Here is a 27,767-nt window from a genome sequence, read left to right on the forward strand (position 1 = left end):
AATGGCTGGCACATGATGAGAGCTCAAGAGATGTTAGCACTTAGGTTATCATTCTAACGGATCTAAAGAAACACTTGCATAGGGTCGGCCTTGGTAGTTTTTCACTCAGTCTTTGTGCGAGGATGCGCTAACGAGAACAGAAAAAAGACACCTGAGATAATCACACATTTCAATAAGGATCTGGTCTTTCTCACTTTTGCAGGGCAGCGTGGGGCCCACAGCACCTTGGACCTTTGGACCCAGTGACGCACTTGTCACTGAATAACAAAAGAAAAAGGGGACTGATATCCAGATTTCTCAAATAATGTAGGACATAGCAGGGAACAGATAGGCTGAAATCTCCTATGATGTCAGACCGCAGAGTATCACTGAGCAAAAGGTGCAATAATATAAGCTTCCCAAAAGCTATACCAGAAAGCACAGGCATGCAGGTCACCAGAGAAGGTCTGCACTGCGAGGAGGTACTCACAAGAGGTGGCCTCTCCTGAGGAGCTGCTTATTCTGCTTTGAAAAAAAAAGGGTCCTCTGGTGAAACTTTCTTTAGCATCGAGAATTTAAACTTGGTCTACATGATAAGACCTCTTCTCTGAAAACAAACAAAATTGGCTTACATGAGAGACAAGCTATCAGCATGATCAGCAAGTGTTAAATCTATCTTGCAGGAAGATTACACTATTTTCTTGCTTCATCTGTACGTGTAACAAACAATTCTGCTATATCAGAGTCGTGAAAGTCTCCAGGTAAGTTTGTCCTTTATTTTTTCATTCTTCACAGAATACTGATTTTCTAACACTGAACACAGTCTGATATGTACCATTACAACAAAACTGGCACTTTATGAAGACCAGCGAAAGTACATCAGCAAGGATATAACTAATGCATTTACAAATCACATCACAACCACAAAACCTAATGATTGCACATAATAACCTTCACATTTGACACATGAGCCCCACCCTGGGAGAGCTAATTCTTTGGCAGGTGATTAATATGTCTAAATAATGATATTGATCAATCTTAACATTTCTGAAATGTTAATTCTTTATCAGTTAAATCTAAAATAAATCAATAAGAGTATTAAAATATAACAAGCATAAAATCCAAAATTTGTTGAACAGAGCCAATGTTCAATAGTAGGAAGAGCACTGAATTGGGAGCCACTACATTTGGATCCTTGTCTGGTCTGCCCCTGGCTGTTGACCTTGGGCAAGTATTCTGGGCTATGAATCCTTCACTTTTAAAATGAGAGTTAGCTGGATGGTCCTCTAAGGTCTTTCTAGGTTTAACTTTCCATAATTCTAAAATCTTTAACACTGATTCGTTTTGGGCTGTAAAATGAAATCTCTAACAATACTAACTTGGCAGTTGGGTTGAATCCAGCTCTGCCCATCAAATATGGTTGAGTGGTTCCCTGGTGCTTGTATTCAAGTCTCTACCTTCTGAGCCCCATGACAGCCCAGCCCCAAATAACAATAATGGCAGGTTTTAGGAGGTGAACAAGATCGTCCTCCATGAAACACAAACTCAAGACACACAAATTACACGCTTTCCTTTGTTAAAATAAGGTTTTATTCAATTATTTGACCTACAGAGTTATATCCTATTTTTCACCTATTCTCAGGTATTTAGAACCAGAACTTTAAGATTTTTCTAAATAAATTTTTATCAGTTTCTACCTAGTTTAGCTACTTAGAATCTATCTATCTACTCTATAAAATTGCCAACTATAACAGAGATTTCTGACTGATGCCACAAAATACAGATTTAATAGGAATATCAAATAGCCATATCTGTAAGTAATAGTTCAAATGTCTGTATTGTTCCAAATGCTGATAGAGTGAAACTTCTGTATACCCTAAAGCTAGAATGACAACACTTACAGAACTTTAAAAATAGTTTTGTAGAAAATATGGGGGCATTTCTTCCCAAATTTTAAAAATGATTTCCTGTACCTAAGTTAAGCAGACTGGAAAGTAAAACAGAAAGGTCTACCCCACGATCCGAGACTAAGGGCTCAGATCCCCCAAAAGCACAACAGTTTAAGATTTTACACCAGCGACATCAGGGAGGGGCCCCACTGCTGTGGATGTCAGTATTCTGCATCGATGTGCTTGGCAATGGTGTTCAGCTGAATATTTGAAGTTCCTTCATATATTGTACCTTAAACAAAAGGGAGCAAAAGAAACACTAAGCAGCGGACCCACAGTAAAGTGTCTACACAAGAAACGGCTCTACAAACACTACGTCTGCATTTGCTACAAAACTGTTACTAGCAACATCATTCAGGGTCGCCTGAGTATGGTATTATTTGACAGTGATCTTGCCTCACAGATAATTTTCCAGTCGGAAACTGGATTCTCATTCCAGAACCAGGATTAAACAGCTGAAGTTTTCCATTCCTAAACTATCCACGCGCAAGCTCGGCTGGCTCCTCAGGAACAGGGACCCGCAGTCGTGCTGCGTTTCCGTCCTCCGGGCTGCAGAGCAGCATCGGACGCTCAGGCGTCAGGAGGCACTTAGCTGCTCAGATTACAACTTAAGCTTCAAAGACGGCATTAAAGTAATCAAAATATTAGCACTTTTAGTAAAAGAAAAATTAAGACAGTAGATTCTGTTGTGGTTTTACTAAACGGCTTGTTGAGGCATTTAAAAACGCAACTTAATGTTTTAAAAAATATAAATCCATTTTTTTTGAAGGAAGAGGTGGGAAGCCACAGTAAAGAAGAGGGCTGATACACATCATAAAATTGCTTTTGCCAAGCCACCAGTAATATAAAATCAAACAAAGACAACAGCCCACATACCTAGAGAGGCAAATAAAAGAAAACAAAATAAAATGTAAATCATCTATTTACCAATCTTGGCATCTCGGAAGTACTTTTCCACAGGGTAAGCTTTGACGTAGCCCGCTCCTCCCATCCAGTCGATACATTTACTAGTTGTTCGTCCCGCGATCTACCGAGACCAAGCAGCGAATCACACGCGGAAACCACGTACCTTACGCATCATGACAAACACTCCTGTGGAAGGCTTTCAGTCACCCCGGATTCATCATTATTGGCAAATGGAAGGATTAAAGTTATTTTATAAACTAGCATTGTCTCTTTGGGCCCATTCTTTACTATTTGTGTAAAATATCCTATTAAGTCACAAAATTCCTATTTTCTAAAGAAAATTAGGGTACTGTTCAGACATACACTTGCTGACAGGTATCGTTTATTCAGCAAATGCTTATCAAAGGCCTTCTTTACATGGTGTGCTCTGCCAGCCACTGGGAACACAAGGGTGGAGGCTGGCCAGTCACGGCCCTTGTGGTCATTTGGAGAGACACACATTTAAGCAACAATTATAGAAACTGATAAAGTGTATGAGGCAAAAGATGACTTGCTGAGAAAGTTAACAGGATTTAGTTGGGGGGATGCTGTGAGCATATGACAGCTTAGCTGAGACCTAAAGGACAGTTAGGGGACATTTCAAGTTGAGGAACACGTGGAAACGCTCCAAGGAAAAAAATGGGTTTATTAGCCTCAAGGACCCAAGAGATGGCCAGTGGGCTGGGATCAGGGCAAGCTGTGAAGAGAGAAGGAGAGGCAGGTGGACCTCACACGATGGCGAGCAGTTTGAATATTGTAATGGCTCCCCAAAGATGTCCACACGCTAATCCCCAGAAACTGTAAGTATGTTTGTTACCTCACATGGCAACAGTTAAGGACTCTGAGATGGGGGCGTTATCCTGGGTTCTCTGGGTGGGCCCAATGTAATCACAAGGATCCTTAGAAGGGACTGAGGGAGGTCAGAGGGCAAGAGTCAGAGATTTGAACATGCCATACTGTTGGTTCCAAAGATGGAGGAAGGGGCTACAAGCCAATGAATGCAAGTAGCCTCTAGAAGCTGGAAACAGCACGGAAATGGCTTCTCCACTGGAGCCTCCAGGAAGGCAGCTCTGCTAACACCTTGATTTTCTACCAGTATACTCATCTCAGGCCACTGACCTCCAGAACTGTGAGACAGCAAAACTATATGTTTAGGCCACTAAATTTTTGGTAATTTGTTAAAAGCAGCAATAGGAAACAAATACAAATATTGTTCCATTTGTTTTGAGAAGCCACTGAAAGGTTTACAGTTGGAGAGCGACATGGCCTCATGGACACTTTGAAAAAGGAGACCGGACTGGAGGAAGCCAAGGGGCCTCTGGAGCAGGCAGAGAGCGACTGCAGTAGTGTGGTCAAGAGGTGATGCAGCTTGGACCAGACAGGTGGCAGCGAAAAGGGAGAGAAACATATACATTCAAGAAATATTTAGGAGGTAGAATCCTCAGGAACTGATGACGGATTCAATGTGGGGGATGAGGGAAAGGAGGGTGTCAAGATGACGCTCAGGTTTCTGACTGGAGCAATGGGGTAGGGAGGTGAATGGAAACTGGATCTAATAGCCTGGAGCTCAGAAGGGAGGGTGAGTCAGAATACTGAATGTTAGGGCTCAAAAGGATAAATGAATATTTGGGTCATGGAATGAATAAGGCATACCCCCGAGGCTGGCAAATAGCAGCCCAGTGATTTGGCTAAATTCTCCAGCCAAAGTCTAAGATGTTAAATATAAAGTACGTATATATGAACAGAAAGCATTAAAAGCATGGACTATCTCTTCTTGGTGTTTTTATTTCACGTCATTTCCCATGGCATTCACTTTGCCCCAACCTGCAAGTACGAGATGAGGCTCATCCATTTATTTATTTATGATTATATTATGGTTTATGATGGGTGTTCTACCCGAACTGGGTGGCACAGTTTCTAGTCAAGATCCTGTGAAAACACTGAGATCTCACAGAATTAAAGCGCTTTACTATGGAAGCTTTACAGTTTTGCTTTTCTGTTCTAGGAACTGGAAACTCTGTTATTTTACTTGAAAAACAAATGATCAAACAATATTCCAAAGGGCAAAGGTTAATAAATATCTATCTGAAAAAAATGAAGGTTGAATTACTTTTTTTTTTTTTACCTCTGATGCATAGTATTTGGCCATAGATGCTTCTTTTATGAACGGCCTTCCAGCTTCCGCAAGCCTGGCTGCGTTGTATGTTAGTAATCTTGCAGCTTCCAGCTGAGTGGCCACGTGAGCCACTTGGTGTTGAAGCCCCTGTTAACATTCAGGCCCAAGTTAGAGAATTGCGATCTCCAAAAACACAGCTTATCCTCAAAGTCCAGCCTGGATATGGAATACTAACCGACTCAAAATATACCCCAGAGGCAATTCACATTCACTCTATAAAAATTGTTTAAAATCTGTAATTTAAAATGAACATGACACTACATATATTCTTTCTTAGAAAAATTTCAAAGATCATGTAATTCTTTATAATTGTCAAGATTTAAAAAATAAATTATCACAGAATTAGGTTTAAAAATTTGACTGTTATAGTTAATAATTATTTTCAATCCTTTTTATGATCAAAATTCAGCTTAAACTAAATCCCAGCAAAGCAAAAATTTGAATTTTTTTTATTTGCTTGAAGTAATAAAATTTTGATTCTGCATATAGCCTCAGGGCATTAAAAGATGTTAGCTGCAAAGTAACGAAGGAATATTTGAAGCACCAATTTCCTCTAAGTAACTACTGAATTGACTCCACTGCGGTACCCACGAACAGGTACCAGTTTCTCTAGGGCTATAGAAAACAGAAGAATAACTTGAAAAAGAAACATCCTAAAGAAATCACCACGACTCAAACTTTAGAGGGTGATTAGGCACACAGTAAATGTTAGTCAAAGAAAGAAATGAGTACATGAGTGAGTGAGAATATGAATACTAATAGTTTCTACTTATAAACAATTTCCTGCAAATATGGTCATAGATATACTTATTAAAAACTCAAAAGTTTCTCATGTCTAACATACCCGTCTGCCCAGATATTCACTGAGCACCTACGATATGCCAGGCAGTGTGCTGAGCAACAGAGACATCACACTGACCGTCACACTCAGAGTTCCTTGTGCTTATGACTTATATAGCTCAGCAGGGAGAACAGATGGTTAAATAATTATGACATTGTGTGATGAATGCTAAGTCAGGGAATCCTAAGGCAATTACTCAACAATCCCAGGGATGGCCTTTCCTAAACAAAAAGGAGGGATGATCTAGAGAAAAACAATACTGCTCGCAAATACCTGATAAGATTCTCCTCCTCCTTCTACAATATTTAATATGCAAAAAAAAAGACTACATTACATGTATATAGGTTGTGCAGCATAATAAAAAACTGAACACCCACTAACCTATGTGTAGAGCAAATATCGTCTTCCTTATGATTTGTCTTTTTACTTTGTGGAATCCTTTGAGGAAAAAAAATTTGGTAGCCAAATTCACCATTCTTAATATCTTTTATAATTAGTCCTTTTTGTGTCTTGTTTTCAAAATTATTTTCCTACTATAAAGTGATAAAGATACTCTCCTACGTTTTCTCCTAAAACTTAGAATTTTGCTTTTTATGTTACATCTTTAGTATATCTGAAATCTATTTTCTGTGTATGGCGTGAGGTAGGGATCTAGCTTCCTTTTTTTTCTGCAGGGAAAGAATATTCCCACTCAGTGATATGCCACGCCATTTCTATCATGGAGTTTCCAGACACGCAGGGGTCTATTTCTGAACTTTGTGTTTCATGCCATTAGTCAATTTGTCTACTTCTATGCCAATATCACCATTCTAGAAATTGCTTATGGCTTGTTAAGTGCAATGGAGAGATGCTAATTATTTTTGAAAAGTACATTCGTTCTATTAAACTGACGGTCACCATCAATGTTGTCTACTTTAGTGACCATATTAGGCACCATGAGAGGCAGGAAAGCAACTTTGGCATGTCTGTTGCCCTACAAGAACACACCACCATGAATACTGGTACCTAACTACACTGTGAACATGGGGCCTGGTGCCGAGAACATGCTCAATAAATCTGTGCCGGATAAACAACCAAAAGAAATAAGGATGAAGAGGCCTGGTCCCTACCTTCAAGGAGCCTACAGTCTAGAGGAGAGAGAGACATGAATGATGGCAGGCAAAGCAAAAATCAAATCACTCTAGTGAGATTACAGCAGTTGGGAAAAAAACTACTAACTTTTAATCAAAGCTTCACATAGATATATAAAATTAATAATGTTGCTTTTTAAGATCAAATTTCTAAAAGTTTTAATTATCCATACTAGGCATCTTTAGAAATATATCATGATTATACATATTAGTACACCCGACCCCTCCTCCCTCCCTCTCCAACCCCATGTACATGGAAACACTGTGTCCTGTGTACAAAGATCCAAGCCTTCCTCAAAACTGTCTTCACATTCTGTCCCCTTTGTTGCAATTTATGTGGTGGCTGGCTCTGAGAAAGTACTCTGGTATAACATGAAAATTAGACCAGAAACCAAGACAAAAAAACCTTGTAATTTTGACACCTTACTAGCTTTAGCTGTATGATCTTGGGAACTTGCTTTCCATGTGCCTCAGTTTCTCACGTATATGATGCCAATGATAGTATGGGCTGTGGGGGGCCCTGGCCAGGCCTGCCATGCTCAGTCTTTCTAGGCCTTGAACTGACCGTGCACACCCACAGCCTAGAATTTCTACACACGTGCCATTGGTGAGTGCTTGTGTGACGCTGTGACAGAACCTGAAGACAATGCAGTGCAACAGAGCTGTAATGTAATAAGAAGTTGCACTTGGTGCCAAGAGCTGCTTAAAGGGAGGTTTTGCAAACACGTAAAGTAATTCTTCTGGATTTTTAGGTAATGTGGTCAAATAAGCTTGGTAAGCTGCCACTCCAGGCTTCCCCTAACCTGGCAAGACCTCAAGGTGGACAGGAAGAACGCATACTGCCACCAACAAATCCCCCGATTGCCTCGGGAGCCGAGAAGCCATGTCATTGGACCAGGCCAGTATTTCCCAACATGCCTGACTGCGAGCACCTCATTTGCACTAAGTGCAGCAAGTTGTGCTGGCCACAAGATGGATGTGCCAAAGTGTGGTCTTCTGAGGAGTACCACACGGCTCTGGCCTGATTCTTAACAAGCGTGACCTTTACTGAGCACCTGTTGGACTTGGGCAATGTGTTAACACTTTACATAACTCCCTGATTCAAAATCACCCTAGAGGGTAGGTTAGTACTATTTTTATTTTACAGATGAGGCAGTTTGGGCTTAGAGGGGTGACTTCTCAAAGGCCTACAGCTAGTAAAACAAGAACCAGGATTTGAACCCAGAAAGTCTGACGGCAGACCCCATACCCTGGAAACTATGGAGCAGGGGGAGACAGCTCTAGAGTGCTCGCCACGATATCCCCAACCACGCCATAGCTGGGCCTCCAGGACTACTGATCTGCCCTTGGAGAAGGTCCAGGCGTTCACACGCACACACCCTTCCCCCCCACCTCTCCTACTGAAAACCCACGAGGGCTTTGTAGCACAGCTCTTCACTGACAGGAAGATGGGGGAATCCACCGGAGTAGAAACATGCTAATAACTCTATACCTGGAAGTCAAATAATCTGGTGCCAAATTGTACCCTTTCTTTAATATATGGAATAGTGTAGTCAAAACATCCTTGAGCCAGTCCCAGCATCTGTTAAAAAAAAAAGGATCAGAATTTGTTATTTTTTTTATAAGTTTATGCTTTGAATCATTTAAGTTAGCAATTCCTTTTATAGGCAGACTGCATAGTTGGGGTGGGGGAAGAAGTAGAGATACTGAGGTGGTGAGGGGTATGTTAATGACCTTCACCCTTCGTGTTTGGAGAACATAACTGGCAGTCACTGGGAGAAAAAGTGAAAGATTTCACATGACTATGAGTATATTTAATTCCAGCCCAGAGGTAAATCTCCCGGCATAGCTGTGTTCACACAAGCAGGTTATTTTTCAGGAAACTTCTCCCTTAAGCTCTGCTTCTCCAGGCATAAAGTGAACCACAGAAATTTTGCTCAAAACTGGCCTCAAAGACTGTAGAGTAGCTCCCTCTAGTCCTCTAGAAGTCGGATGCGGAAGGTCACTTCTTGACCTTTTATCTTCCTGTCCATTTTGTATATGATCAGGATTAATAACAGCCTTGGCGGAAGGGCATTAGAACATAAAGGAGCGGTGCTTCTCAACCCTGGCCGCGCATCAGAGCCACTTGAGGGAAGCTGATAAAAACATACCAATGCAGGGCTATACCAACTGAATCGAAAACCTGTGTGGCGGGGAGGGGGAGCATGGCCCGAACATCAGCATTTTAAAAATTCCTTAGATGATTTAATGCAGAGCCAGAGTTGAGAACATCTGGTGAAAACATTAATTTACACACTTGAAGAACAAATCAGGACATGGTGACAATTTTAGCTGAACTGTTTCATTGTTAACCAAGCTCCATATCTATTGAATGATTTAACCTTAAAAATGGTCTCTAAATTTCAACATTAGGTAGCCATTAAATCATTATCTAATTATGTCAAACTATGTAGGTTTTAGAAAAAGGAAAAAAAACCCTATAGTTAAAGCTTTGGGGGGAAATGCCCACAAACTTATCAATATTTCGTTTGTGTTGATTCACATTTTCCTTTAGCCTTTTATTTTGAACTTTCTGGAGAATAGAATATTATGCTAAAAATTAAAGGACAAAGAAAACCCAAACCAAAACAAATTAAAGTGAGGCGGCAACTCACTGCACTTTTGGCCATGAGATAAAATGATGTCATTACACCCTTATAACTAAAGTTTACAGTATGTTGAGAATATCCTATAAAATTTGAAATGATCAGTTGTCAGTCAAAATAGGCTTTTCTATCTCTGTAAAATGTTTTCACTACAAATACTGAAAAACTAAACTCTCCTCAACTGCCGAGTTTTAAGGATGGATGTCTTTGGTTCTTTGTTATATGTACCTCTTTCTCTAAAAGGTAGCCACAGGATTAACCGAGAAATAATAACTACCTGACCTTAGCTTTTAATTAGGTTGTAAGATAACTTGGAGTAATTAGACTAAAGCCCAGGTTGTGTATGTGACCGCCAGAACATGCATATTATTTATATGTCTGGGAACAAGGAGATTTGGTAGTGTAGTTTTTAAGGCCCTTTCTGATGAAGCTGCATCACAGAAAAACTTTAAAAAGAACAGACAAGCCAGTTCTCGTTAGTAACATATTATCCAGCTTTGTGGGAAACATGGGTTAAGTTTTTATCTAACAATATTTTGTTAGCAAATTAACAGCAGTGTAAAACATTCTAAAGGAATACTACAACATTTGACTACTCCAATAGCTAACATATACATAACACCTTCAAAATCTAAAAGCCGTAAGTTTTTGGATTTGGGATGCTCTCTGATTAAAAATAAATAAACACATTCTATAAAAATTTATAATACACAATTATAATAATTTATACACAATTATAATAAAACCAAATACTTTACTTTTTTGTTAATCTAGAAAATAACTGATTATCAGTTAATAGAAAAATATAATATGCATCATAAAGGGCAAATTTGGCAAAAAACTGAATAGTTCTCATGTTACATATCTATTTAGTTGTGGCTAATTTATTTCAAATGCCACACACCCACAAAATTGCCTGATTTTCATCTGCAAAACACTAGGCAATAAATCTTTCATTATCTATAGATCAGAGACTTTTCCTACACAGTAGAATATTATTTATTCTCAATTTAAAAAATTTCTCCCAGAATGAATTTCATGCTTTGAAAAGTTGATTTTTTAAAAAATGCCATATTTAATTTACAATAGATTTTAGAAGTTATTGATCCAGGTACTGGATAACACGTTACTATTCTCAAAGGAGAAAAACTGTTACCACTAAGCCATTGTTTGATTCTCAGGACATTATATAATTGACCAAAGTGAAATTTTAAAGAAATCACAGTCAGAAGCCATTCTTTCCTCTCAGGGAAGGGAAGGGCGCCATCTTGTGGTTACAAGCTTCCAAATACGCATTGGTTTTATGGCATTTTTTTTCTTTCTACATTTTAATTGATCCACACTGTGGAAGAGTCAAGTTAAATTACTAAAATTTGACTAACCTGTGCAGCAATTCCTACTCTACCTTTATTAAGCATCCCTATGGCATACTTGTAACCATGTCCAATTTGTCCCAGGACATTGGCTTCTGGAACCTGAAAAGAAAAGTGAGCATTCATTTCTCAATTTAGTTTGACACAATTCATTCTGATTATATATTTTTAAATGCACATATACACCCAATTTGTGTGATTTATTACTGTAGCACAGTATTTATTAAACTCCAAGGAAATTATTGGCTATATCTCTGTTTCCCTCTAAGCTGCTTCCCACACAGCTCTCAGAGAGAGAGGCCTCAAGTCCATGCTGCTCACCATTGCATTTTCCAGAACCTAGCACAGACGTTTGCTGAATGAGTGAATGAATCTAGAAAAAGGGAATCTCATATAATTCATCAATAACATAAACGAGTAACAATTTTTTCCCAATTCTTATCTGTGTGCTATCGGATGAGAACATATTAGCAATGACAGAAATGTCTAAGTACTTGCTAAAGTAAGAGTAGTAAACCTTTCTTCTGTTGAGACTATTATTCCCATAAAAATCAACTTTGGGGGCGGCCGTATGCGTGTGTACACATGCACGTGTTCACAAGAGTGAGGAGGAGAAAGGAGAGAAGAAACAGATTGAAATGTTTATTCATAATTTTAAAGTCTAGACTAGTAACAATAAAAAAATATATACTTGGCTCTATAATATGAGGGTGAAGTATGAGGCTCAAGTGACATCTATGAAGACCCTCCACGAGTAAAAAGGTCAGGTTCTACCATGAGAGGGAGAAGCCCCATCATCACCTGTCCTCTCTCTGTCAACTTCTAAAGCATAAACATTCAGCAATCTTCTCTTCCTCATTTTTAACAGACACAACTCTCAACTATGGGGCGCTGCCTGGTTGTTTTCTACTCTTACTGAGCAATATCCCCATCTTGTGGCCTTTGGTGTAGACACCACAGTTCCTTTTCTGAAGCTATCTTTGGTGCACAAGTATCAAGTTTAGTAAGTATAAATGGAATTAATTCTCAGCATTGGCTCTTGAGGCCAGCTGCTGGGCAGAAAGGTCTCCACTCTTGGCCCAAACTCTTGTGAAAAGTACATGTAGTCATTACCTAACCTAAGAGTACTGTTCAAGAGTCTTATAAAACACTCTCCTCTGCATGCCTAATATTTTGACAGCTTTTTTACATATCTAAAGTTCCATGCAAAGCTTATTTCACATTGGTCTTTTACTAGAAATTCTAAGATACCCACCTTGACATTGTCAAATGTTAATGGACAGGTGCAAGAAGCTCTGAGTCCCAATTTGTTTTCTGGTTTCCCTATATGAAGCCCTTCAGTACCACGATCTACTAAGAAGCAGGTGATTCCTTTATACCCCTAAAAAGAAAAGTTAAAATGCTATTACCACTTGAATTGAGAAGATCTTTTGTTTCCAAAGAGTTCAAAGTAAACAGAAACCTAAAAAAGGACTTCAGCACTAAATACCAATGGTCCCAGAATTGCAACATGCGCACTATGAAACCAGAATAACTGAAGGGCATTAGATTCAAAATCAAGAACTTTACCATATCTTTTACTTTTTCAGAAACCATTATGACTATTAAAATTATTAAGTTACACTATCATCAGAATATGTTTTAAATTCATTAAATAAAGTTTTAAATTTTAATTCAATTGAACGTTACATTAGAGAAAAGACAAAAGATAAAATGTATTTATTTTGCTATATGTCTATCTTCCAATTCAATAAAATATTCTTAAAAATAACTGTACCAAATAGGAACTTAAGATACTCATTATTAAAAAGAAAACTTAAGAGTGACGTCAGCATCATGGTGGAGAGAGGTCTCACAGCAATCTTCCCTCTCCAATATACAACGGAAAAAACATCCACACTCCAACAGAGGACATCCAAACTCAACACAAAAAACGGGGGATAGATCCACACAGTGATACGACAGAGGGCGGAGAGGCTGGGGCCCCCCTTGGAGGTGGAACAAGGGAAGAGAAATTTTTGCTTCCTCCCCTAAAGACTGCAATCTGCTGGGGAGGCCTCCTAGAGGGAAGGAACCGGGGAGGGAATGTTCATTCGTAGGAACATCAAGGCCTCCCAAGGGCCCTTGCAACCTAGATGGAAGCCGTCTACCATGGCAAAGCTTTCGTGGGAGCTGGGAGGGGGGTGGTGGCGTGACCTCCTCAAGCCAACACCCCAGGAGAGCAGAGGGAGAAAACCCCCAAAAGCACACAGGAGAAAGCGCCCCTCGCCCTACCCACTCAGGGAGGCTCCAGCCTGAGGATTTTGGCAGAAGGCAGAGGGCTCAGCATACAGGGCTCTTGACTCCCACCCAGTGGCGATAGGTGGTAACTGCGATCTAATAATGCCAGGATGTGAAAAAAACAGAACCTCTAGCAAAATCAAACACTATATTAGATCTCTAGACCAGAGAGAAAATGACAAGTACCCAGAAATTAGTCCTGAGGACGTGGAAATATGTAATCTAAGTGACAAAGAATTCAAAACAGCTATCATCAAAAATCTCAACGAGGGGCCGGCCCAGTGGCACAGTGGTTAAATGTGCACATTCCGCTTCTCGGCAGCCCGGGGTTAGCTGGTTTGGATCACGGGTGCGGACATGGCACTGCTTGGCATGCCATGCTGTGGCAGGCGTCCCACATATAAAGTACAGGAAGATGGGCACGGATGTTAGCTCAGGGCCAGGCTTCCTCAGCAAAAAGAGGAGGACCGGCAGTAGTTAGCTCATGGCTAATCTTCCTCAAAAAAAAAAAAAAAAAAAAAACTCAACGAGGTAAAAGAGAATGTAGAGAAACAATTCAAGAGCTCAGGAGCTACTTCACAAAAGAGATTGAAACTATAAAGAAGAATCAATCAGAAATATTAGAGATAAAAGATACAATGGAAGAAATAGAACAAAATATGGATTACCTGAACACTTGAGCGAACGGCATAGAGGAACGTATCAGCATAATCAAAGAGAGATATGTTGAAATGATTCAGATAGAGGAGGAGAGAGAACTAAGACTAAAAAGAAATGAAGAAAGTCTTGAAGAAGTATCTGACTCAATTAGGAAATGCAGCATAAGACTTATAGGTGTTCAAGAAGGTGAAGAGAAGGAGAATGGAGCAGAAAGTGTCTTCAAAGAGATAATAGCAGAGAACTTCCCAAACCTAGGGAAGGAAACCCATGTGGAAGAGGCTGCCAGATATCCCAAATATGTCAATGTAAAAAGACCTACTACAAGGCATACAGTAGTGAAACAGGCAAAAGTGAATGACAAAGAAAGAATACTAAGGGCAGCAAGGCAGAAGAAAATAACCTACAAAGAATCCCCCATCAGGCTTTCAGCAGATTTCTCTGCAGAAACCTTACAGGCTAGGAGAGACTGGAATGACATATTCAAATCATTGAAAGACAAAAACTTTCAGCCAAGAAAACTCTATCCAGCAAAAATATCCTTTAGATATGATGGAGAAATAAAAGCTTTCCCAGACAAACATAAACTAAGGGAGTTCGTAGCCATGAGACACCCCCCTACAAGAAATCCTCAAGAAGGCCCTCCTACTTGAAAAATAAGTGGGGGAGAAAGGGGTTACAAAGCACGGAGTAAGGAATTAAATAGGTAGACAGAATTCAGAGCAGGATACCAAATACTCAAGTACAGCATTACAGACAAAGGGAAAGAAAACACCAACAAAGATGATCTTGTCATTCTAACCACAAACTCATAACACAAGATGGAATAAGATGTGAGAAAAACAACTTAAGAGGGTAAGAGGAAAGGGACTGAATTGGTTTAGTCTAAGGAAATTAGAGGCCATAAGAAAAGGGATTCTCTTGTCCACAAGATCTTGAATTCAAACCTCAGGGTAACCCCTAACCGAAAAAGTAGAACAGAGAAACAATTAATAAATAAGAAGAAAACAAAGAAACACAACATAAAGAACTACATAACTCGATTGGTAGACCAAAATACACAGGACGAGAAACAAAGGAATTGCAGGAAAACGAGTGATAAAATGGCAGCATTAAGTCCTCATATATTGATAATCACCCTAAACATAAATGGAATGAATTCTCCAATAAAAAGACACAGAGTGGCAAGAGGGAGTAAAGAACAAGACCCAACAATATGTTGTCTCCAGGAAACACATCTCAGCTCCAATGACAAACACAGGCTCAGACTGAAGGGATGGAAGATGATACTCCAAGCTAATGGCAAACAAAAGAAAGCAGGTGTCACAATACTTATATCAGACAAAGTAGACTTCAAGATAAGACAGGTAAAGAGAGACAAAGAGAGGCAGTTTATAATGATCAAAGAGACATTCCATAAAGAAGAAATAACACTTATAAATACCTGTGCACCCAACAGAGGAGCAGCAAAGTACATAAAGCAACTATTAACAAGTTTTAAAGAAGACATTCATAATAATACAATAATAGTAGGGGACCTCAACACTCCATTCACATCAATGAATAGATCATCCAGACAGAAAATCAATAAGGAAACAGTGGAATTAAATGAAAATCTAGGCCAGATGGACTTAATAGACATATATAGAAGGCTCTATCCAAATACAGCAGAATACACATTCTTCTCAAGTGCACACGGAACATTCTGAAGAACAGACCATATGTTGGGAAACACAGCAAGCCTCAATACATTTAAGAAGACTGAAATAATAGCAAGCATCTTTTCTAATCACAATACTATAAAGCTAGAAATTAATTACAAGAAGAGCTGAGAAAAGGACAAAGATGTGGAGACTAAACCACATGCTATTGAACGAGCAATGGATCATTGAAGAAATTAAAGGAGAAATCAAAAAATATCTGGAGAGAAATGAAAATGAAAACATACCATACCAATTCATATAGGATGCAGCAAAAGCCATATTAAGAGGGAAATTCATCACAATACAGGCTCACCTTAACAAACAAGAAAAAATCCAAACAACCAATCTCAAACTACACCTAACTGAATTAGAAGAAGAAGAACAAACAAAGCCCAAAGTCAGTAGAAGGAGAGAAATAATAAAAATCAGAGGAGAAATTAATGCTATTGAAACAAAAAAGGCAGTAGAAAGGATCAATGAAACAAAGACCTGGTTCTTTGAGAAGATAAAGAAAACTGACAAACCCCTAGCCAGACTTACAAAGAAAAAAACAGAAAGCTCAGATAAATAAAACTAGAAATGAAAGAGGAGAAATAACAATGGATACCAGAGAAATACAATGGATTATAAGAGAATACTATGAAAAACTATATGCCAACAAAATGGACAACCTATAGGAAATGGATAAATTCTTAGACTCGTACAACTTCCCAAAGCTGAATCAAGAAGAAGCAGGCAATATGAATAGACCAATCACAAGGCAAGAGATTGAAACAGTAATCAAAAGCATCCCAAAGAATAAAACCCCAGGATCAGATGGCTTCCCTGGGGAATTCTACCAAACTTTCAGAGAGGATTTAATACCTATCCTTCTCAAGCTATTCCAAAAAATTAGGGAAGATGGAATGCTTCCTAACACATCCTAGGAGGCCAACATCACTCTGATACCAAAGCCTGACAAGGACAAGACAGAAAAGGAAACCTACAGGCCAATATCGCTGATGAACATAGGTGCAAAAATCTTCAACAAAATATTGACAACCCAAATACAGCAATCCATCAAAAAGATCATACGTCGTGATCAAGTGGGATACATCCCAGGGACACAGGGATGATTCAACATCCACAAATCGATCAATGTGATACACCACATTAACAAAATGAGGAATAAAAACCACATGATCATCTCAGTAGCTGCAAAGAAAGCATTTGACAAGATCCAACAGCAATTTATGATAAAAACTCTTAACAAAATGGGGAAAGAAGGAACGTACCTCAACATAATAAAGGCCATATATGACACACCCACAGCCAACATCATACTCAATGGGGAAAAACTGAACACCATCCCTCTGAGAACCGGAACAAGACAAGGATGCCGACTATCACCACTCATTCAACATAGTACTGGAGGTTTTGGCCAGAGCAATTAGGCAAGAGAAAGGAATAAAAGGAATCCAAATAGGGAGGGAAGAAGTGAAACTCTCACTGTTTGCAGAAGACATGATCTTATATATAGAAAATCCTAAAGAAACCATCAGAAAACTAATAGAAATAATTAACAACTACAGTAAAGTTGCAGGGTACAAAATCAACTTACAAAAATCAGTTGCATTTCTATACTCTGATAACCAACTTACAGAAAGAGAATTCAAGAATACAATTCCATTTACAATCGCAACTAAAAGAATAAAGTACCTTGGAATAAATTTAACCAAGGAGGTGAAGGACTTATACAATGAAAACTGTGAGACATATTGACAGAAATAGACAATGACATAAAGAGATGGAAAGAGATTCCATGCACATGGCTTGGAAGAATAAACATAGTTAAACTGTCCATACTACCCAAGAAATCTACAGATTCAATGCAATCCCAATCAGGATCCCAATGACATTCTTCACAGAACTAGAGCAAAGAATCTGAAAATTCATGTGGGGCAACCAAAGACTCCGAACTGCTAAAGCAATCCTGAGAAAAAAGAACAAAGCTGGAGGCATCACAATCCCTGACTTCAAAATGTACTACAAAGCCATAGTGATCAAAACGGCATGGTACTGGTACAAAAACAGGCACACAGATCAATGGAACAGAACTGAAAGCCCAGAAATAAAACCTCACATTTACGGACAGCTAATCTTGGACAAAGGTGCCAAGAACATATGACGGAGAAAAGACAGTCTCTTCAAAAATGGTGCTGGGAAAACTGAATAGCCGCATACAAAAGAATGAATGTAGACCATTATCTCATGCCACGCACAAAAATAAACTCAAAATGGATCAAAGACTTAAAGATAAGTCCTGAAACCATAAAATTCCTGGAAGATAATATAGGTAGTACACTCTTTGACATGAACTTAAAAGGATCTTTTCAAATACCATGACTTCTCAGACAAGGGAAACAAAAGAAAAAATAAACAAGTGGGACTTCATCAGACTAATGAGCTTCTGCAAGGCAAAGGAAACTAGTATCAAAACCAAAAGACGACCCACCAACTGGGAGAAAATTTTTTCTAATCATATATCCGATAAGGGGTTAATCTCCATAATATATAAGGAATTCACACAACTGAACAACAACAAAACAGCCCAATCAAAAATGGGCAGAGGATATGAACAGACATTTCCCCAAAGAAGATATACAGATGGCCAATAAACACATGAAAAGATGTTCAACATCACTAATCATCAGGGAAATGCAAATCAAAACTACACTAAGATATCATCTTACACCTATTAAAATGTCTAGAATCACTAAGACTAAAAATAACAAATGTTGGAGAGGGTGTGGAGAGAAGAGAACCCTGGTACACTGCTGGTGGGAATGCAAACTGGTGCAGCCACTATGGAAAACAGTATGGAGATTCCCCAAAAAACTAAAAATAGAACTACCATGTGACCCAGCTATCCCACTACAGGGTATCTATCCAAACAACCTGAAATCAACAATCCAAAGTAACATATGCACCCCTATGTTCATTGCAGCACTATTCACAATAACCAAGACATGGAAACAATCCAAGTGCCCATAGACTAATGATTGGATAAAGAAGATAGGGTATCTATATATACAATGGAAAACTACTCAGCCAGAAAAAAACATAAATTCATCCCATTTTCAACAACATAGAAAGACCTGGAGGGAATTATGCTTAGCAAAATAAGCCAGACTGAGAAAAACAAACACCAGACGACTTCACTCATATGTGGAATATAAACAAACACATGGACAAAGAAAACAGTTCAGTGGTTACCAGGGGAAGGGGGGTGGGGGGTCAGCACAGGGGGTGGAGGGGAGCACCTATGTGGTGACAGACAAGAAATATTGTACAACTGAAATTTCACAATGATGTAAACTATTATGAATTCAAATTTTAAAAAATTGGCCCTTCTAAGATAAGACATTGATAAGAATGCTCCATGAGAAAAGTTTAATTTAAATGATTTCATGAAATGTGAAAATAGAAAAAAGTAGTAAAATATTCTTTTATAAAGGATTTTACATATGTATATATATAATCAATTACTAAAATAAAGACGAAGAAACAAAATTAAAGATTATCTTCCTATATAACATATTACGAGATTATATCCTCTATGTACTTAATAATTACATCAATATTTATTTTAGATGATTAGTAAATAGGAGGATAAAAAGCTATCAGTTGTGCAACATTTTCAGTACTGATGAGAATGAAGAATTTAAGACTAAGTCATAAAAAGTAAATGGAAGTAGGAAAAGATATAAAGAAAAAAGATGAGGGGGGAAAAGGGTAGAAATTTTGTTTTCAAACTCACCCTGGTAGGGTCGACGTTTGCCATCACCAGGAAGAGCCCTGCGTACTCAGCATGGCTGATCCACATCTTTGACCCGTTGATGACAAAATAATCTCCCTTTTTATCAGCTCTGGTCTTCAGACTAAATGAATCGCTTCCTGCTCCAGCCTCTGAAAGGCAGAAACTTCCTATCTACACATGGAAGGAAAAAATTTCAAATTAACAACTGTATTTATACTCTATAACAAATACTCACTTAAGGCAAAATAAGCATTTGTAAAGCCAATGTTTAGCTACTTTTAAATGCCTGTACTTATCAAAATAGTTAATGGTATTCTGAAAGTACTGTTTTCCAAAATATACTCTATTATTTGCCTAAGACAGATTTAAAGACTTAAGCACACATATTCGACGTTATGTTTAATTAAATTGGTGCTAAAGATAGTAGCAGAAAGACGTCTCAATTTAAATGAAACCACCAACAAAGGTATTCGAAAACATAATTGGGACAAAAAAATAATTTTATCTGATGATTATTCTCTAAATTTCCAAGTGGCAAATGAGAGGCAGAGTGTATTTTTCTAGTAGCATTAATTTATTGAGCAATGCTTCATTAATTAATGGTGCTGCATTGTGGTCTTGGATAGTAAAGGCAACATTGCAGCTACTTTTCTCCTGAAAATATCCTAACTTTAGAAAAGATCAGATCCATTTCAGCAACTCATCTCAACTCACTTCTTCTGTAGCTAGCTTGGTCAAATAGGTAGCCTTTTGTTCTTCTGTTCCATGTTTCATGATCAGTGTGTTAATTAGTGTGTTCTGGAGGTCACAAAACAAAGCCACAGATGCATCAACTTTGGCTAATTCCTCTATCGCTAGGACAGAGGAGAAAAACGAAGCTCCTGTTCCTCCATAGATGGTGTCAATTTCAATTCCCATCAACTAAAGGAAACACAAGGAAACACAAATTAAGAAAGCTATTTTTATATGGGAAAGTTTCTTGCAAGACCAAGTTCAAAAATAAATTGTAAGCATGTAAGTTCTTAATTTTAAAATTTTGTATGTATATTTTAATTTAGTATGGCTATTTCTCTGTTATAAGTAACAAAAAAATCTGTAACAAAGTACATATATTTGAAAAGGGTGAAATTACATGCCAGAACTAGCATTTGTTTCTGTTTGAGATCTAAAAAACAAAAATAAGAGAGGTAAAATGCTTTGAAGGATAACAGAATGGAATAATGAGAAAATACCTTACATAATATAAATCTATTTCTGATGACCTTTATTGCTAAGAACTGTTGTTGCCTGCTTAAAAACCACAGGTGGTGTTTTGGTTTGGTTTCTCAACATGGCCCCCTTTATACTGATTTCAATGTAATAAGGAAACTAAAGAAAGTAACCTACTCCTCGGTGGGAATGTCTATGGTTTCATTTGGCATAATCTCTTCCAGCCAGGCTCCTCCACCTGAACCCTTTTAGCCAAGACATTAATTAAATGACCATTCCTCTTGGGCCATTTCAACTAGTCCAGATGATGAGCAGATGACATTTGGTCATGTTTCCTAGAACCACACTAGACAAGGCCCAGATGCCTGGTAAATAAGCAAAAATGCTGGCCCACGCCTTCCAGTAACTATCTGACCATTCTGTAACTATGCCTAAGTCTGGGACAGGAAACTCACACAGTCCTCCATTTTTAGGTGTCCTCATTTCAGAAAGAGAATGTATGTACATGTGATTCAAGACCCAAAGTGGTTAAGAGATAAAAAGATGACACTTCTTTCTATTCTCTCCAGACACTTCTGGAATCACACCACGCTATAGTCTGGGTGCAGCTGTTATGTTTTAAGATGACAGGAAACTGCTGATATGAAGGTGGAACTGCAAAGGTGTAGGTTTAAAATGACGAGAGAACTGGCAACGATGTTCTGTGAGGAAGAACTGAAGGATCTGGCTGTGCCTTAAGACTGAGGGGGGCAGGATCCTATCTAATGATATCTTAACAGCTGTCAGAAACATGGCTTCTCTACAAAAGTCACCAGTTTCTCCTACGTTGCAAACACTGTTTTTGTCAGCTATTATGGCAGGTGACCACAGAAGGACACAGAAGGTGACAGCAGGAGTTAGGAGTGAGGTGAGACTGAAAACAGCTGGTGCAGGATGGGCAACCAAGCAGACCCTCCAGGGCATGCTACACCTAAGCAAGGGCAAGGTGGGGGGCGGAAGGCAGACAACCAATTGCTGCGACAACCCCATCTGCAAGAACTACCCCCTCGGGTGAGTAATGCCCTAACTGGGGAACCTTAAGACTCCTCAGAGAAGCCTAGAGCTTCTGCAAAAAATGAGGATGAAACCTGGCTGAGAAATGGACTCATAGATGCTGTTCGACTCACTGTAGCTCCACATAAGATTCCATTTTCCCAAGCTTTCACTGCTAATAGAAAGTTGGAAAAATCACTACCATACATGGTATAAAAAACGTGGTCTCTTTAAAATAGGTAGAAATAAAACTAGTTAGGTGGAAAAGTCTGTTTTACAAACAGGACAACAGTCAAGATGTAACAATGGCTCTGAATAGAAGATATTACTTCTCGGATATCCTCGTATTCAAAATAAAAAATAAGTATACTTCACACCTATGGAGAAGGGAGAGATGAAGGGTAAGCGCAGTGACTTTGAAATGTTCTCCTTGGAGCCCCTATGCTGACAGCCTCTCCCTCCACCCACAGCCAGAACAGTTCTACTCTTATCTGTTTTATATTCTGTGCTTCCATTACAGGGATGTGTGACTTAAAAAGCTGGAAATCAGCTGCCCCGATTAACGCGGAATTCCGATATTGCCTCTGCGTCTAAGCTGACCACATACACGGGGACTGAGGAGGAAGACGTGCTCTACTATGACGTTTTACTAACTAAGGTAGGGCTTCTTAACCTCAGCATCATTGAGCTGGACAATTCTGTGTCATGGCGAGTTGTCCTGTGCATTGTAGGAGGTTTAACAGCATCCCCAGCCTCTATCCCACTAGGTGCCAGTAGCATCCTCAGTTGTGACAACCAAAAATGTCTCTTGGGTGACAAAATTGCCTCCAGTCAAGCACCACTGGTCTAAAGAAATCACTCTTTCTTGTTTCTAACCTTTTACTTAAAAAGCACAGTATTTCTAACTTGAAATGTTAATTCAGTTAAAAAAAAATCTCTAACTGGGGGGCAAGCCCAGTGGTGCAGTGGTTAAGTTTGCACGTTCTGCTTCGGTGGCCCAGGGTTCGCTGGTAGGTAGGAACCTATGTACTGCTTGTCAAACCATGCTGTGGCAGGTGTCCCACATATAAAGTGGAGGAAGATGGGCATGGATGTTAGCTCCGGGCCAGTCTTCCTCAGCAAAAAGAGGAGGATTGGCAGCAGTGTTAGCTCAGGGCTAATCTTCCACACACACAAAAAAATCTTTAACTAGGATCTCAGTGTACAAGAGAACACAGATAATTTTAACTAGGAAATGAAGAGTTCATTAAGCTATCATTACAGTTCCTAAATTTAAAAGTATGCATACATTTTAACTCTGGAACGTATTTATAAAAATTTGAAATTGGAAGAATTATGAATGATATACCCCATGTTGAAATAATCCTTGTATTACTGATTTTTCCACTTTTGAATTTTCATCCATTGTTAAAACCAAAGGAGCAATTTGTTCCTGGGCAAATCTTTCAACTGTAGGAAAAAAAATACTGGTCAGTCTTTATTTTCAAAAAAACTTTTTAATTAATGTAAAAAAAATCTCATTACAAACTTGGATGAACATATCCCCCAACCATGTCATATATCATGTAATTTCATACTGTAGACCCAACTCCTGACCAGAATAATAATGAGGTGAAATTGAGGCGTTTACTCACCTGTCCTCTTTAGCATCATCTCCTCCTCTGTGAATGTTTGCAGGGGGGCGTAGGGGAGCCCATTATTTGCTATATTGAGTAGAGCTTCTGACTGGGAAGATCTGGGGATGCGAGGAGGAGCTTTCCAAGAAGACAGGCAAGTCAGGAAGTTTCTTCTTAGCTACAGGAATAGACCCCATCGAACAGGGAACATACACAAAAGTATGTGAACATCAGTTTCTTTGGGAATAACTTTATAACCCATTCTTGTATCTTGTATCACCAAAATAAAGGAGCTTAACCTGGCACATTTTAAAATTCACTGTCTTGTGAACAAAGCACAAACTGGTTTGTTAACATATATCTCCTTTATTTGGCAATGACCTAAATAAACAGATTTCCCAGATAATTAAATTTTACCTTCAAGGAAGCAGACCTTTCTCGATGGAACTCATTCTTAAAACACTGCATTCACTGACTCACTGGGTAGGGAACCCCGAACACAGCATGATGACAGACCACTGTGAAGTGCATTCTCTCCTGCTGCAGGAATAGTGAGTGCACAGGGACAACTGGGGGCCAGCGCTCCCCACCCTGCCCTGAGGGCTGCCGCTGCTGTGCTTTTCTGGTTTCCAGGGCTAAGTTTTTGTTTTTCAGTTTCGCGTCAGTAAGAGACACTGCAGCATAAGGGCTAAGAAAACAGGCTCTGGAATGTGAAAGAACTCGTCTCAAACCCTAGCATTTGATGGTCACTAACCACGCGATCTCGGGCAAGTGGTTTTTAACTTCTCAATTAAAACCAGTCTTAGTCTCCTTCCCTGTAAAAAGTGGATAACAACCTCTTGGAGCTCTGTGAGGATTAATGAGACAATCCAAATAAGGACTTAGTATAGTATTTACTTTACAGTAAGAGCTCGATAAAGGTACTATTTCTACTCTGACTCCTAAGGACACTGCAATGGGGGTCACAACAGAAGTTGGAGAAACATAGTCAACTGCAGCCTCGCTTTTCTTCCATCAGTGTGTCTCCCTGTCACGGTGTCCCAAACACTTCAACTCACAGATTCTACTCAGCATTGGATTTGCCACAATTTTGTTGAAAAAAAGAGACTACCCAATTTTAAATGCTTGCTATACATTTCCAATTTATTTTGTTGAATTCTAGTACAGGGGAAACAAATAAGGAACTAGTCTTTTCCTGAACCTAAAAACATGCTAAGTGAAGGAAGACAGCCACAAGAGCACATATTATATGATTCTATTTATATGAAATTTCCAGAATAGGCAAATCCATAGAGACAGAAAGTGGAGTCATGGTGGGCTGTGGCTGGCACTGAGGATGAGAATGAGGAGTGACTGCAAAAGTGCACAGTCATCTTTTTGGGGTGATGGAAATGTTCCAGAATTGGATTCTGGTGATGGTCCCACAACTCTGTAAATTTACTAAAAACGACTGCATTATAACCTTAAAAAGAGTGAGTTCTGAGGTAGGTAAATTATGCCTCAATAAAGCTGTTAGTAAAAAAAAATTAGTGCCTTTCTTTTATTCAACAAAAATTAAAAGAGAATGTACTGAGCGTCTACCAAATGCCTGAGAGCACGTGGTACGTTCAAGAGGAAACAGAAAGTTCACGAACTCCTGAGAGGTTTATGGCATACTAGACAACGGGCAAGAAACAAAGCCAACTGCCACAGGATTAAAAGCAAACGTACATTCTGCAAGATATTTTCTCAGTACTTTTGATTATACACTGAATAGCTTATAGATAAAAAGAGAAAAAAGAAACAAGGTCATCATGTTTGAAATCGTTGTTACTCTTTCCTATACATCGCTCAGTTTTTGCAGTTATGTGCCTAGGAGTACACGTACTCTGCTCCGGATTCACCTGGGAAAAAGACACATTGGCCAGACAGAAGAAAAACATATACGTCTCAATCTTTCTGGTTAATTTTGTTTTGTTTTCAGAATTAGCAGACAGAGAATTTTTAACTGTAGACCCTCCAGCACCAGTTCAATTGACCCCATCTTATCAACAGAGTGATTAAGAATTGTCTTTCAGAAAATTGCAAAGACACATATCCAGAGAATGTGCAGAAGAAGAAATTTTGACCTGAAATGACCACAGAACCAAAGATTGTCCTCCCCATAGAACCAAAGGACTGGGACACGACCTGAACTTAAAAGTCAGACTCCTTTCAGAAGCAAGGGGTCTGTAATTCCAGAAGAGCCGGTGTTAAAATTCCTTCTCCACCTTACCAAAAACGTTTAAAACCTTACCATAAATGTTAAGAAAGTCATCATAAATGTTTAGATCCTTTCCATAAATGCGTGAAGCCCACCAATCAAAACCTGTCCCACTGATGCGGGGTCGGCGAGCCAAGGAGTCGAAAGAAAGATTTCTTGGACTCTCAAGGTCTTGGCAGTAGTGTTCTTTTATTTAGAGAATAGTATGGAATAGCATGGAGACAAGACCCATGGGCAGTCAGAGCTGCAGGTATGGGGACAGGACCCATGGGCAGTAAAAGCTGCTACAAACATGGGTGGAGGGTAGGGCTACACTTAAGGCATAGGTATGTGAGTTATCTCTTTACAACACAAAGGAAAGAATATGTAAAAAAAGTTATTAAAATGGTATCAGTGCAGGTGGGGTCTGGTTATTGAGTAGTCCTATAATTTTTAGATAAGAGTGAAACCAGATTAAGTAAATGGCTGAAGCCACCACCTTAAATATTATCTTTAGCTAAAGACAAAGGAGGATGTTGGGGGTGGAGGGGGGAGTCGATCATGGGAGATTACCACACAAGTACAGTAAACAAGATGCAGATTTAAGTCCTTGCCTTTGGCACTGATTAAGAGTTTCTAGAGATAAGGTCATCCCCCCTTCTTCCTGGTACAGAGAGGGAGACACCTTTACAGATGGAGATTTCCTTTACAATGTAAATGTCTCTTAACAAAGGGTAAGTAAATTCTACTCCTCAGAGCCTCCTTCCTGTCTGCAGTTTTTTAAAGTAACCAGCTTAAAATAATCCTCATCACCACCAGCATTCCCGCATGCCAGCCTGTTCTCCCTAACCTCTTCAATTTTGCCCCAAATCCTGAACTGGGGAGACAGATCTGAGGGCACACACCCCCTGTCTCCCTGCACACTGATCTCAGAGAATAAAGCTGATTTCTTTCCCAAAGGCTGATGCTGTAATTAATTGGTTTGTTCATGCACATGGGCAAAAGAACCCCAATTTTGTGTGGTGACAAACTTAGGGCAAAGCTGCATGGAACATTTTTTTCTCATTAAAAGACAGAACTGGGACAGGAAAACTTTGGACTGGAAAGAAGGAAGGGGGACACATGAGGTATTGTCTTCTTCTTGACGAAACAGATGGGGAGAATTAAAAAGAAGGGTAAGGAGGGGTGAGGTAAGAACTGGAAGTGCAAGGGGCTCAGTAAGGGGAGGAGTGTTGCTGAGCAGCAGCGGGCACCAAGAAAGAAGGAGAAACCAGGGAGAGGGAGGAGGGGTAAGTGTGGGTGCAATTTTGCTCAACGGCTAGTGGCGAAGTCGTGGATGGGACCCTCAATATATATCTGAATGAATGAAAGAATGAGCCAACTAGTCTTCACAGAATGACCTTGAAATTTGCCTATTATATTTCAAAAACTGTAATACATTGCCTACATTTCTTATTTCTAGGGGAGATTATTTACTTCACTAAACCCACTACAGAATTCTTTGTGTCTTAGTCAATATCAATATATCACCTTTCTACCCAAGTTTATCTTTAACAGAAAGCCCACTGCTGAGAAACTTAAGAAGCCAGTGGGTCTTACGATAATACTCATTTTTTCCCTGCTGACACAATTGAGACCCCTTAATCTCAATATTGCTACTGACAAAGTATATGATTGTCCAACATGTAGCAATTCTTTTAGATTCACAAGATGAGGTAACAGAGGCCAACGTACTTTAAAAAGTATGAAGTTGTGGGGCCCACGGCAGACCACTCCAAAATATCCCACAACAGTATATTGATTATTTCTAATTAAAGTTACTTAAGAAGCAAAAGGAGCATGCTGACCCTCCTGTCTCTGTTCCCCCTGAAACCAGGAGATACATCTCCCCTGGGAAAGATGCTCTCCCTGCATCCTTATCCCCAGAGGTGGGGGACTCAGGGCCAAGAAGCCTGCAGAAACAAGCCTTGCTAATTTACTTCCCCAAGCCTAAACTCTGCCTAAATTTCTCACTAATTGCAAACCCCGAATCTAAGTTTCTTTGTCCTGTCAATTCTTCACAAATTTACCATTTCGTTGTGTAAAAGATATACACACTGCCTACTCTGGTCACTCTCCTCTGACCATCATTTCTTTATGATCTTCAATACATAGATATTAAATGAGTTTTTCTCCTGTGAATCTGGTCTTATGTCAATTTTACTATTAG

General features: G+C 39.2%; 1 protein-coding gene across 8 annotated transcripts in view; it reads right to left on the reverse strand.

Annotated features, from left to right (window-relative positions):
* Positions 1 to 735: 735 nt before the first annotated feature.
* The window catches only part of ACADSB (acyl-CoA dehydrogenase short/branched chain), a 62,054-nt gene continuing 35,022 nt past the window's right edge, over positions 736 to 27,767 (reverse strand). For 4 of the 8 annotated variants that reach the window (XM_005602174.4, XM_070275999.1, XM_070275960.1 and 1 more), the window contains 10 exons: positions 23,356 to 23,515; positions 23,070 to 23,170; positions 20,195 to 20,401; positions 19,481 to 19,651; positions 12,297 to 12,422; positions 11,051 to 11,143; positions 8,513 to 8,602; positions 4,999 to 5,136; positions 2,856 to 2,955; positions 736 to 2,160 (listed from right to left, as the gene is read on the reverse strand). In XM_005602174.4, the coding sequence (XP_005602231.1) occupies positions 2,090 to 2,160; positions 2,856 to 2,955; positions 4,999 to 5,136; positions 8,513 to 8,602; positions 11,051 to 11,143; positions 12,297 to 12,422; positions 19,481 to 19,651; positions 20,195 to 20,401; positions 23,070 to 23,170; positions 23,356 to 23,515 (1,257 nt within the window). In that variant the 3' untranslated portion in view covers positions 736 to 2,089. Of the gene's footprint in view, positions 2,161 to 2,855; positions 2,956 to 4,998; positions 5,137 to 8,512; positions 8,603 to 11,050; positions 11,144 to 12,296; positions 12,423 to 19,480; positions 19,652 to 20,194; positions 20,402 to 23,069; positions 23,171 to 23,355; positions 23,516 to 23,754; positions 23,996 to 27,767 lie in introns of those variants that run through there. The other 4 variants (XM_070276008.1, XM_070275993.1, XM_070275983.1 and 1 more) reach the window with 2 other exon arrangements.

This window comes from Equus caballus, chromosome 1 (genome assembly GCF_041296265.1).
Source record: "Equus caballus isolate H_3958 breed thoroughbred chromosome 1, TB-T2T, whole genome shotgun sequence".
In the NCBI taxonomy this organism is placed as follows: domain Eukaryota; kingdom Metazoa; phylum Chordata; class Mammalia; order Perissodactyla; family Equidae; genus Equus; species Equus caballus.